Source organism: Medicago sativa, chromosome 7 (assembly GCF_051527215.1).
Source record: "Medicago sativa cultivar Bolivia chromosome 7, Bolivia_mono, whole genome shotgun sequence".
Lineage (NCBI taxonomy): Eukaryota > Viridiplantae > Streptophyta > Magnoliopsida > Fabales > Fabaceae > Medicago > Medicago sativa.
Genome location: NC_140755.1, coordinates 9,092,014 through 9,105,906, shown reverse-complemented (window position 1 = coordinate 9,105,906; position 13,893 = coordinate 9,092,014). Strand labels below are relative to the sequence as shown.

The window sequence follows — 13,893 nt, the reverse complement described above, 5'->3', positions numbered from 1 at the left end:
TCGGGTCAACTTTACGCTCCTAAACATATAATTAAACAAATAAAATACAACTTATTATTCTTTAAACTGAAATACTGTTTAGTTCTTGATAAAAATTGATTGATAAGAAAAAAAAACAACATCGTCTAGACAAAGTTGACAATTTCATCTGTCACATTATGAAGAAGTACTACTGTTATGCAAATCAGGATGATCATTAGGATTAATCCCTTTATATTGAATGAAGGACTAGATTTTAGAGCAAAGATTCATTTTTGTCTCTAAGAAAATTGAGACCAAATTTATTTCATGAAGAAAAAAAACTTTTATTTCGAAAAAATTTCAAAATTGCACCACACCGGAGTCTATATATCAATTTAGTCTATTTATTTCCATAATCAATTACCTTTGGAAGGGGAAGGAGGAACCCTGTTCCAAGTAGACCAAATTTAGCCCACAGAATTACTGATAAATCAGATAGTAAAAACAATTTGGAATAAAAATATAGTTGAATTAATATTTCAACTCATGAAGATATAAACTAAATAGATTTTAGCCTCTAATAACCTCAAGCTTGAAGAACATCAACAAAACGTATAATCATGGCATACATTAAAAGAAATATTTAACACATTTTGTTATTAATACCCATAGAAGTGTGTGTCTAATACATACCATATAGATTTATTTGATAAGTTTGGTGAGTTTAAAAGAAATTGCTTCAAAAAATCATTTGCATTTTACCTGAAGCCTTGAAGAATTGTACATAGGTATGGCGAGTGTCATGTTATTATGCTCTGTTTCTTTCATGATAATTCTTGTACTCATTTTAAAATAGTAAGTAATAGAAGTAGAAGTAATTCAATTTTATTCAAAACAAGGAATAGTTACAGTAAACACACATTGGAAATACAATAACAACATAATTTTATAACATTTTCAAACAACTTATGAAAATAAACTTTTACAATGTCTTTATTGAATTCAAATATCAAAGACACTCAACTTCATTGTGAAGGTTTTCCTTTTCAAGGGTTCCCGATATGAAATAATGTTTTTAGCTCTTGACTCATGAGTTGCTGCACTGAAATTTCACTCGAAAGAATGCTTGATGGTGTAAGTTCAATGGCAAAACTCTGTGACACACATTTCATTGTTGGTCGAGAGGAAGGGTTGAGATTTAAGCATGCAAATGCTACTACGACAACACGAATTATGTCAAGTAAAACCATCATATTATTTGGAATTGGGAGACGTTGGTCTAATACTTGGCATAAAGTCATGCGTTGAGTTGATGCTAACTGAAGTGATGACAGTATATCCCCAGGGTGTCTTCCCATTAAAGTTTCAAGTGCCACAACTGCAAAGCTATATACATCACACTTTTCACTCACTACCATAGTATATGCAAGCTCTGCATTTATAAAATCACCATGAGCAGGGGATCCACAAAAATAGGTTCAAGTAACTCCTCTTTAATTCCTTTATATTACAAAGAAACTTAAGTCTTTTCTATGTTAGAAGCTCTCTTTTTTTTCAACATATATTAGGAAACTGAGGTAATAATTGATGTGAAAAATTAGAACCTTATGTACTTGGTATTAAAAAATAATCAACATGTAAATTATGTATCTAGATTATGAACATGAATGTTTTGTATCATATATAAATCAAAAAAATAGACGAACAGCATAAAAGAAATGAATAAGTTACACGGGGATTGTAATAAAAAAAGGAATTACCTGGGGCTATATAACCAATTGTTCCAGCAACTATAGTTCGATTGGATGAATCATATTGAAGGAGTCGAGCTGTTCCAAAATCAGAAATAGTAGGCTCCCACTCAGAGTTTAGCAAGATATTGCTAGTTGATACATCTCTGTGCACTATTGGAGCAGTGCAATCATGATGAAGATATGATAGACCAAATGCAACCCCTTTAACAACATTAACCCTTTTTCTCCAATTGAATTCCACGGCTTCTACTTCATCATACAAGACAGAGAACAAGCTTCCTCTCTCTATGTACTCATAGATCAAAAACATGATTCTTCTGTGGAGGCAGAATCCATAAAGCTTCACGATATTTCGGTGCTTTATTTCTGATAATATTCTCACTTCATTTCTGAAACTCTCTTCAAAAGATGGCACCTCTGCTTCATAGCCGTGGAGTTTCTTTAATGCAACAACTCTGCCGCATGGTAATTGTGCCTTGTAAACACTTCCATAAGCTCCGGTTCCAATGCAATATCTCATGTCAAAGTCTTCTGTTGCTCTAATAATGTCATTGTGGGCTATTTTTCCATCATAATTCCATATGCAAAACAAATCTCCATTCTTTGTTGTTGTTGTTGTTGTTGTATTTGCATGCTTGTTCTCAAAAGAATCATAATGAAGTTTTGAGCACATTAAAAGTGAGAAGGCTAAGATAGGAACAAAAACAAAAACAACAACATTGTGAATCACGTTATTACTTTTCTTGCAAGGTTGGAATTGGAAGGTTGGATATGAAATGTTGGCACATACATCCTTGTTCCCTATGACATAAGTTGGATCAATACAATTTGGAATGGGGCCCTTCAAATAATTGTAGGAAATATCCACATAATCGACATTACAAAGAGATTGAGGAATCATTCCAGTGAGATTATTATCGGACAAATCAAGACGAGTGAGCTTGGAGAGATTTCGCAGTAAATGCGGTATCTCACCTTCAAGAGAATTATGGTGCAAATTGAGATCAGTGAGCTCAGAGAGATTTCCTAGTGAATACGGTATCTGACCTTCAAGAGAATTAAAGGACAAATCGAGATCAGTGAGCTTGGAGAGATTTCCTAGTGAATATGGTATCTCACCTTCAAGAGAATTAGAGGACAAAACGAGATGAGTGAGCTTGGAGAGATTTCCTAGTGAATATGGTATCCCACCTTCAAGAGAATTAGAGGACAAATCGAGATGAGTGAGCTTGGGGAGATTTCCTAGTGAAGGAGGTACCTGACCTTCAAGATGATTGTGAGACAAATCAAGATGAGTGAGCTTGGAGAGATGACCAATTTCTTTTGGGATAGTCCCTTGTAGTCCAATATCTCTTATAACAAGGATTTCTAAATTATGGAAAGTAGACAAGTTGAAGCTAGACAAGTTTCTCGTTGCAAGTTCATTGGGTATGTAGATTCTAGTTATGCTTCCATCAACGTTGCAAGTTATAATATCATCCCAATTACAACGATCGGAGATATTGAAACTTGCATCAGACGTGTTCCACCATCCACTATTTAGTATAGCATTTGCTTCCATTTGAAGTTGAGATGTAATTGTGGCAGATTGAGATCCCTCAACCAAACCCCAGATAAGAAGAAAGACCATCCACATTATTGGACCAGAGAAATTAGAAACTATATATTTTGTCAAAGTTCTATTTTTTTAGATCTAATGAATTGCATATAGTGTTCTATGTATGCAAAACCTTTTATAATGTTGTATGTATGAAAAACCTCACGCGCCAATTCACTACAATTTGATATTTTGATTCATTAATTGCGCTGCGTATATGACACTGCATAAGATAAGCCTATAGTGTTGTGTGGACATGAGGAATTTTTATCATCTTGTTTTGCTTTTCTTTTTTTTTTTTTTAGGTACAATTTTGTTTATCTTTCTAATTACTATTTTAATATTTGTATCACAAGCTTTCATATTTATTCTATACAACCAATCAATCCATTATTAGAAGAAAAAAATCTATACATGACTTCGATGTTGACCCGTTCCGCAGGTGTGTGAGTGTTTCTTCCCCAACGGGAAAACTTCAGTGTCTTTTACGGAGAAAGTCCAATATAGACCACTTCTATGAGTGATGCATCCTGTGTTGGAATATTTTACTATATATTATATTCCAATATCATTATGTGGACAAATATCGTAATAATAACTATATTAGCTATTTATCAATTGTAAGCTTTAGTGTTTTTTTTTTTGACAGTCAAAAAAACTCCATTCATTCAAAGGCAAAAAATAATACAATCGATTAAGAGTTGAGACATTCCCCACACCCATAAATTGAGATTAGACCTAACAATCAAGATAGTAGGATACATCCTAACGATACATCTATAAAGTTCAGAAAACAAAAGGGCAACAATACTCCAAAAGCAATACCCTAACAAACAGACTAATTTCTTCCACCTATGGTCCAAGATCACCAAACGTTTGAGATCCATAGTCTTCGTAGTTAAAAATTATTTTTTTACACAATTTTTTTTCCTAATTTTAACAGGTTTACCTTAGAAATTTTTTCTTTAAAAATTTTATTACAGAAAAATTGAAATATATTTCAAAAAAAAACTTGAACATGAAAAAATTATAACATCATCCATATCAATAGTATTTATAAGTAGAAAAACTACTAACTTGTTGAAGCTTGATGATAGAACAGATCCAAATAGCAACAAGGATGGCAAGGGAACAACAAGAGGCAATAAACTTGGACACTGTTGCAAATTAAACAAGTGAGAAAAAATAAGTAAATAAGCAATCAAAAAATATAACATGAAATTATAACAAGTGAAAAGAGTTATACCTAATGAAATAAATTTAATTGAGATGGGAAAGAGCATAATTTTTTTCTAAGGTTGAGAGACATTTTTTCTAAGTGTTAAAAATGAATATGTCTCCATGAATGAATGGAACGCTGCTGCTATTGTAAAAATTATAGATCTGCAATTTGCCAGGAGCCAAGCCAGGAGCTACCCCTGGCAAGGCTCGGTCTCCAACACCAATTAGTAGCCGCAGGCCTACAACAAAACTGTCAGCAATTTGCCACGAAATTGTGCATTTTGCCAGGGGTTGAGCCCCTGGCATGTCATCTTTTCAGAATTTTGTCAAATCTTCTGCATAATGCAGAGATTCCCTTGACTTTAGGGGCTCAAATTTGAATTAAATTTTCCCGCCGAAAATTTGCCAGGGGTTATTGCACTTTGCCAGGGGTTTGCTCCTGGCTTATGGTACATTTTGTAATTGCAATTTGTCAGGGGTTTCCCTGGCATCACTCCTGGCAAATTTGCCAGGAGCTGATGCTGCATTATTCCCTGGCAAAACGCAAGATTTCTTGTAGTGACTAACCACTTTTCTTTATAATTTAATACTCATTTTCTCTTTCATATTTGATGGTAGAGATTTCAATGGAGAAAACTTGAGAAAATTTTCAATGGAGAGAATCCAAATCCATATACTCCTCATACTCCACAACACTATCACTTGACCTTCCATCACTTAACCGATTCTTGACGTTGTTCTTCCTCTTCTCTATTTCCAAAATTTCCAGAACTAACATCGTTTCTTGGTAATAGACATTAATGGCCCTCTTCAGTTTTTCAATTGAACAAATTAATATAAATTTGATTAAAACAACAGAAAAATAAATATGTAGTTTATATTGAACCGCATCATTCAATTCATCATTTTAGTAGTAAATATAAGAAAGATCATGAGTTTTTTTAATTATATCTTAATAGTATTGTCTGTAGTCGTTGAACTCACCGTCTTTTACGCTCCCAAACAAGAAAATAAACAAATAAAATATTACTTTCTTTGAAGGTGAATATTTTTATTTGGAGAGAAATACATTTTATTTCTTGAGAAAAATTTCAAAATTCAATTTAGTTATTAGTTCTTGAGTAGATAAAAAAATAGTCTTAGAGAAAAATAAACGGAACAATTTAGTCCCTACCATATTTATATTTTGTATGGTTGAAAAAGAAAAGATATTGAAAATGACATAAAATTAAATTTGCATAGTTCTAATAGGGTTGCTAGTCTTTAATTAAAATGGTGTCTTTTTATTTTATTTGATTATTTTTTGATACAGAACTTTCTTATAGTGCTGCAAAGAAATGTGATGTGTGCAACGTTTGAGTGGTTTCTCTTGTAATTACAAGGGCAAAACATCCTGGATGTTTCATCAATTTGATTTTCAACCACACTAGTCTTTAATTAAATATGATATGATTTGACTCACATGATTGTGCTACACATGTGTCACGACATTAGATATAAAAGTCTTGTGTACTTGAACCTGGAAAAAATTTAAAAGCGTCATTTATGGAGAATGCATGATTTTCTCCTCTGCATCATTCTTTGAAGGCGACATGACAACAATTTTTCCTTTACACAGTATTAGTACTACTGGTGTTGTGAAAGTGACTCAAAATTGGAGTTTGGAGGCCAAAATTGATGTTTGCTGAAAGTACAAATCGGTGGCCGATTTGGAAAATCGGTGGCCGATTTTGGCTGCCTTTTGGGAGGCTTTCTGTTCGGGAAAAATCGGTGGCCGATTTGGAAAATCGGTGGCCGATTTCGCGTGCTGTTATTTTTCAGAAACGTATTTTTGGGCCAGATTTGTTACAATTTTATGGGAGTTTCTTTTACTATAAATATAGGCCTTGTATCAGACTATTTTGAGAGAGATAGAGGGGGCTGAAACAAGGGTTTAGAAATCAAACTAGGGTTTGTATAGAGTTTGTCTCTTGGCAACAAACTAGGGTTTGAAGGTTGATTCACCTTGGGAAACACTATTAGGATTGAGTCTCTTGGTTACGGGAAGAGGCTGGGATTTGGGTAGAATTAGGCGGGAGACTTATTCTTGTAACCCATTGAAATCTCTTTTGTAACGTTACTCATCATATAGTGGAACGGAGGGCTGCTCTCTCCCCCAGACTAGGTCAATTTGGACCGAACTGGGTAAACAGATTCTTTTGTGTTCTCTCTGCTTTTCTCTCGCTGTTTTTCTACTTTTGCTTGTTTAATTGCAATTCACTTTGATATTGGTTGCTTAATTATCCCTTGCTCCACACATCAAGTTTGTTATTGGTGTGTTTTCTCATCGAATTCGCAACAATTGGCGCCCACCGTGGGGCAAAGGTCAAAGGATAATCAAGTATCATGGGTTCAAAGTGGGATATTGAGAAGTTTACCGGCGATAACGATTTTGGGTTATGGAAGGTAAAGATGGAAGCGGTGTTAATACAACAGAAGTGTGAGAAAGCTTTGAAGGGTGAAGGTTCGTTACCGGTCACCATGACACGAGCGGAGAAGACCGAGATGGTGGACAAGGCCAGGAGTGCCATTGTCTTGTGCCTCGGAGATAAAGTTTTGAGAGAAGTAGCAAAGGAACCAACCGCGGCATCGATGTGGGCAAAGATGGAATCTTTGTATATGACAAAGTCTTTGGCTCATCGGCAATTCCTAAAGCAACAACTCTACTCATTCAAGATGGTGGAGTCAAAGGCCATCATGGAGCAACTTACGGAGTTCAACAAAATCCTTGATGACTTGGAGAATATTGAGGTGAATCTTGAGGATGAAGATAAAGCTATACTCTTGTTGTGTGCTCTACCTAGATCTTTTGAATCTTTAAAGATACCATGCTCTATGGAAAAGAAGGCACTGTTACCTTGGAAGAAGTTCAAGCAGCTTTGAGAACCAAGGAGTTGACTAAGTCGAAGGACTTGAGAGTTGATGAAAACGGGGAAGGCCTAAGTGTTTCAAGAGGGAATGGTGGAGGTAGAGGTAACCGAGGAAAGAGTAGTAACAAGATGGGTCACTTCAAGAAGGATTGTCCGGAGATTAATGGTAATTCCGTACAAATTGTCTCTGAGGGTTATGAGGATGCAGGTGCTTTGATGGTGTGCTGTTTGGAGGATGAAGGTGATGTTTCTCACCTTGGGGGTGATGCCTGGTAGAGCGGTGGTCGTCTGGAGAGACGTTAAACACTCAACATCAGCCTGGAGAGGCGGTGGTAAGAATACTCATGATCTACCGGTTGAGGTGGAGGTTCAAGGAAGACATAGTGGGATGTACTCATTTGCTAGTTGAGAGGTTGGAAGCTCAGCTTTAGGTGGAGTTGAACACACCGGGAGTGGTACGACTATGGAGGACCTTGGGTGCTATGCTCTAGTGGTGAGCAAGGGTTTTCTTCATGAAGACGGAAGGCATTCCGGAGGTTGAAGAATGTATAGCACGGCTTGTGGAATTACCCTAAAAGTCCAAGGGTGATTGGATGCAAGGTGATCTTCAAGGAAGCGGGAGATGTCTCGTATTGAAGAGGTATGGTGTAGTCTTGTAGAACTACCTGAAATTCCTAGTGTAGTTTGGATACAAGGATCTTCGAGAAGGCGGAAGACATTCCGATGGCTGAAGAGGTTAAGGTGTGTGCTTGTGGAACTACCTAAAATTCCTTGAGTAGTTTGGACACAAGGATCTTCAAAGGGGCGGAAGGCATTCCGATGATTGAAGAGATTAAGGTGTAAACTTGTGGAGCTACTTGGTGTAGTGGGAAGCAAGGGAAAGAGCAGCAAGGTGTTGATGTTAAATGGGCATCATCACTAATTTGGAGTCAAGGTGGAGATTGTTGTGAAAGTGACTCAAAATTGGAGTTTGGAGGCCAAAATTGATGTTTGCTGAAAGTACAAATCGGTGGCCGATTTGGAAAATCGGTGGCCGATTTTGGCTGCCTTTTGGGAGGCTTTCTGTTCGGGAAAAATCGGTGGCCGATTTGGAAAATCGGTGGCCGATTTCGCGTGCTGTTATTTTTCAGAAACGTATTTTTGGGCCAGATTTGTTACAATTTTATGGGAGTTTCTTTTACTATAAATATAGGCCTTGTATCAGACTATTTTGAGAGAGATAGAGGGGGCTGAAACAAGGGTTTAGAAATCAAACTAGGGTTTGTATAGAGTTTGTCTCTTGGCAACAAACTAGGGTTTGAAGGTTGATTCACCTTGGGAAACACTATTAGGATTGAGTCTCTTGGTTACGGGAAGAGGCTGGGATTTGGGTAGAATTAGGCGGGAGACTTATTCTTGTAACCCATTGAAATCTCTTTTGTAACGTTACTCATCATATAGTGGAACGGAGGGCTGCTCTCTCCCCCAGACTAGGTCAATTTGGACCGAACTGGGTAAATAGATTCTTTTGTGTTCTCTCTGCTTTTCTCTCGCTGTTTTTCTACTTTTGCTTGTTTAATTGCAATTCACTTTGATATTGGTTGCTTAATTATCCCTTGCTCCACACATCAAGTTTGTTATAGGTGTGTTTTCTCATCGAATTCGCAACAACTGGGTATGTGCTCCACCTGATGAAGAAAGCATTTTTTCCACCCAAGTAAGTTATTAATTAGGCTCCTTCTACCGTACACCCATATATTTGAATGTACCAATACTCCAAACTAAAATGGCCAATAGTTTTTTGACAGATGGAACAAGTAAGTTTGACTGGATTATAGAATTAGCATCACCAAACTTGTGAATTTTGCACTTTGGGGCTTTTATTTTATGATATAATTAATTTTCATTTAATTTAACAGAAAACAAATTTAAATCGTTACTTCTTCTCCTTCATGGCAGTTCTTCTTCTTCATCTTCTTCATTGCAATAATTTGAGCATTTTCATCAAGTTTTAATTGGACGTTGCCAAACGATAAAAATCTTTTATTTTTCTGGTCTCCAAGAGAGGTATTATCATGAAGGAATGCTACTGATATGGACTAATTTGCTTATATGTGGGAAACTACAAAAACTAATTTGACAGATTTTAATTAAACTTTGCAGTTATTTTTTATTGCAAAAAAAGGGATAGCTACCAAAAACACTCACAACCAAAAAAGGGGAACAACAAGAAAAAAATAACACTAATTTGCAGTTAATGATTTGCAGCAAGAAAAAGGGGAACACTCAGGCACTCACGGCACTAATTTGCAGTTTTGTGTTCCCAGCAAGAAAAAGAGGAGGTTAGGTTACAGATGATGAATGTTGGAGAGAAAATTGTGACGGTGGTTAATGATTTGGTTTTGTTTTGATTAAAAAAATTAATTAATTAATTTATTGGAATAATAATTTGTACAATTTTTGGGGGTTAAATTGAATAAAGAAGTGTACCAAAACTCTTTCCCTTAAGTCAATCTCTAATAACGCTGACATGGACTATTTAATTGAAATGACACTTTTCTATTGGTTAAACATTTGAGAGTACCAAAACACTCAATTTTGTTTGAAGTACCGTAGAAATTGCCTATTAATTATAGCAAAACATAACATAGGTTTGCTATTGTGTGAATATGTTAAACAGTTTATTGAAGATCTACTACATTTTTAGGGAAAACTTCTACTAGTTCATCTTAAGTATTCTCTCCATATTTTATTAATGTTATTGTCACTATCACACACATGAAAAATATACTTAATTTTATATTGAAAAAAGAATTTGTGACTGATTTTTAATAATTATCCTTCATTAATGACATAAGAAAGAGAAATTAATGTTCTATTAGTACAATTTCGGATTGAATGCTGCTCTTTACCCAAACAGTTCTGCTCATTCCCAAAGTAAAAGTCCAAAATGCCTCTACGCAACTTAAGTTGCGCTAGTGTATTATGAGCTTATGTTAAGTTGTGGTCAGAATACACTAGCGCAACTTAACATGAGCTCAGAATACACTAGCGCAACTTAAGTTGCGCAGCGCAACTTAACATGCGCTAGTGTATTTCTGTTCAGAATACACTAGCGCAACTTAACTTGAGCTCAGAATACACTAGCGCAACTTAACATGCGCTAGTGTATTTCTGTTTTTTCCTCATAATACACTGTTATACCCTAATTTTGGACCTAAAAATACTCGTTTAATTCTTCTTTTCTTGCATTTCAAGTCATTTGATATGTCTCTGATCAATTGCATCTTTCCCCGCATTTTATTTCAAAGTTATTTGCAAAATTCACATGTAAGGGTATTTTAGTCATTTCCCATGTCAAATTTCTTTCAGTCTTTTAAAAATTTGGTTGAGTCCTTTCAAATAGTTTGAATAAGTCTTCATTTCAATTCTATGTCAGAATCCATTCCAAAATTTGCATTTTGAAGTCATTTTGAGTCAGTTTTGCCCCTAGGGGCATTTTGGTCATTTCAAGTGTCAAGTTACTGTTTAAATCGTAAAAATTGTCTATGAGTCTGTTAATTTTGCTTGAATGAGTCTTTGCTTCAGTTCCTTGTTAAAAATCCATTTTAAAATTCGTATCTGAGTCGTTTACAGTCATTTTAGCCCCAGGGGCATTTTGGTCATTTCACACGAAATTTCGGCAGAGAGGTACTTTAAAGTACCTCATTTAGGCCATTTGTTCGTTTTAGTCCGTTTTGTCAATTTTATTTGTTTCACTTTACGTTTATTTCCAAATTACGTTTTTTACCAATTTTATTATTAATTACTTTTAAGTCCTTTTTGTCATTTTTACATTTTTAGTCCTTTAAGTTTAGTTAATTGCATATTAGTCCTTTTTGTCCAAATCTTAAGTCCAGGCACAGGTGGCGCTCTCTTATTGGTCAGGGTACACATGGCAATTGCAGATTGGTCCAGCAGACACATGAGTCAGCTATAAATAGCCAACTCATCAGTCAAAGTCATTCATTCAGCAATCATTGCAGTACACATCATCAAAAACACATCTCATTTTCTCTCTCTCCACAAAAACGAATCAAATGCCAGAAATCGGAAGAACTTGCATGAAGCTCATCAAGAACTTCAGCAAGCTCCACCGTAACTGAATCGGTAACAACTTACCTCCACCGCAACCAAACCCTAACAAACCACAAAAACACCACAAATCACCGCCATAATTCACCACCAATCCTCATAGCCAACAATCACAGTAACAAATCCACTGATTCATCAACGCCATTCCATCACAAACACTCGCAATTCTCGTCGCAATTCTGTGAATTCAATCGATTATTCAACTGAAACAGAATCGGTCAAGAACAGAGAGAAGAAGAATGAATTCGTTCCTCATCTCAACCTACAACAACAACACGCAAAGTTCCTTCATGAACCGCAAAACGTTGAAGTGAGAGCGGGATCGAAGCAAGGAAAGTGAATTCAAGAACGAAACAAGAGAAGAGGTTGCAACTTCGCACACCGACGAAGTGAAAAAAGGCTTCTCCGATTTCGTCTCGTAGATCCAAAGGAACTCAGGAGGTTTCCCTCTTCGCTTTCTTCTCCTGATCCGAATTCAGCAAGAGGTAACATCGTCTTCTTGATCCTTGCTTTCTTTTGAACTTTTTTGGATTGGAACTTTAGGCTTAGATCTAGGCTTGCTGGATGTTTGTTTTTGAAAACTGACGGTGGATTCGAATAGAGAAGACGAAGGAGGCTGTTTTCCATAAAAGAGGTTTTAAAAAAATACGTAGGTTGAGCTTTCCGACGCGGTGGCGCCGCCGCCGGAAACCGGCCGGCCGCCGCGTCGGACGTCCCTCTAATCGTCTTCCCCGATGTCTTATTTCCAGAGTTTATCTCTCTAGAATCATGTTAGAGAGAGAAAGTAGTGTGGGAAATGAGAAGGGAACCGGTTCAAGGCCTTTTATAGGCCTGTGAACCGGTCCAACCCGTTTGACCAACCCAAACCCGGTCCGTTTACCACCTGAAGCCCATGTTCCATGCTTTTGCTCTTCGTACCCCCCTTTCTTGCGTGTTTCACTGTTTTTTTTGCTACTTTCACCCCCTGCATGTTCAAAAATCTTTTAAAAATTCCAGTTAAATTTCCATAGTTTCTTGATGACTTTCTTGATGTTTTTATAACTTTTTTGCATAATAAATCTTGACAAAAAATATGTGTGGCATTTTTCCTATTTGTTTACTATTTTTTTTAGATTTAACAATTTTCTTGCACTTTTTAGCTTAAAACTCTTGTAAATATCCTAAAATCTTTTCCATGTGATTCTTGATATTTCTTTCAACATACTTGTGACTCTTTCTTGTGCTAAAAATTGAGAAAAATACTTGAAGCATTTTTTTTTTTTTTTCATTTTTTGCTAGAATTAATAATTTTCTTGTGATTTTTAGTCCAAAAAACCCTTAGAAAATTCCAAAAAAATTCATGTAGATTTCTTGATATTTTTGTAGTATTTTGTGATAATTTTCACATGTTAAAATTGGTTAAAAAATTAGGTATCATTTTTCTTGCTATTTTTGTCATATTTTGTGCTAAAAATAAGTGGATCTTTTGCTTGATTTCAATCCAAAGTGCTTGTTAAATTTTAGTGACCTATGCCACTTGATTTCATAAGGTCTTAGCTACTGTTTGTGTTTAATATTGTTGCATAATTGTGAGTCTTGGTAGGTTACTTAGCTTGCAAGTCACTAAGTAGTTAAATAATGTAAATATGCTTCAAACTTGTTTTAAAATGTCAAGTAAACCATGTAGCCTTAATTCCCATTCCAAAACTTGTTTCTAAACCTTTAAAATGTAATTGGAATGTGAGAATTATAGGTCACTTGGTTCTTGCATTTTATGAACAAGTTTTAGCCATGTTTGCACTTATTTTCTATCTTTTATATTCTAATATTTCTCTTACTTCACTTCTTTGATATTGCCTTATGCTACTAACCTTTTCCTTTCATATTTCATATTCACCATAAGCATCATCATTGCATCCCATTTTCATCTCTATTTTCTTTCTTGCAACTTAATTTGTACCAAAGTTAGAATGTAAACACTTAGGAAATTTTGTAATATTCTTTCATGCTTTTAATTTCTTGGCAAAGAGGCCATAGAATGTATCTAGGGTATGGTGTAAAGGACAATGGACTCTAATGATGTACACCGACACAAGCACCGACACATGCACACACATCACTAAGTAGCTAGAATATGCATGTTTAGATGTATGTTTAGGATTGTATGTTTAGATGAATGCCTAGGACTTATGCTTAGAAAAAAACCATTTTTCCAAATAAATGTGAACAACTTCACTTAAACCTTTTCCAAATAAACCTTGGGATCCAATATCCCATTGTATTTTTTCTTTTCCATTTTCTTAATCAAATTTCAATGAAAATAATCAAACTTTGACCATATTTTGCAATTCACTAATTC

At 35.5% G+C, this 13,893-nt stretch overlaps 1 protein-coding gene across 1 annotated transcript; it reads right to left on the bottom strand.

The window, feature by feature from the left end:
• Positions 1-824: 824 nt before the first annotated feature.
• LOC146904040 (MDIS1-interacting receptor like kinase 2-like) lies at positions 825-3,860 on the bottom strand. The gene is made up of 2 exons (XM_085722758.1): positions 1,722-3,860; positions 825-1,393 (listed from the first exon to the last, which is right to left on the bottom strand). Exons 1-2 carry the CDS (start codon positions 3,349-3,351, stop codon positions 1,008-1,010), a joined length of 2,016 nt encoding a protein of 671 aa, XP_085578884.1. The 5' UTR covers positions 3,352-3,860; the 3' UTR covers positions 825-1,007.
• Positions 3,861-13,893: the final 10,033 nt, after the last annotated feature.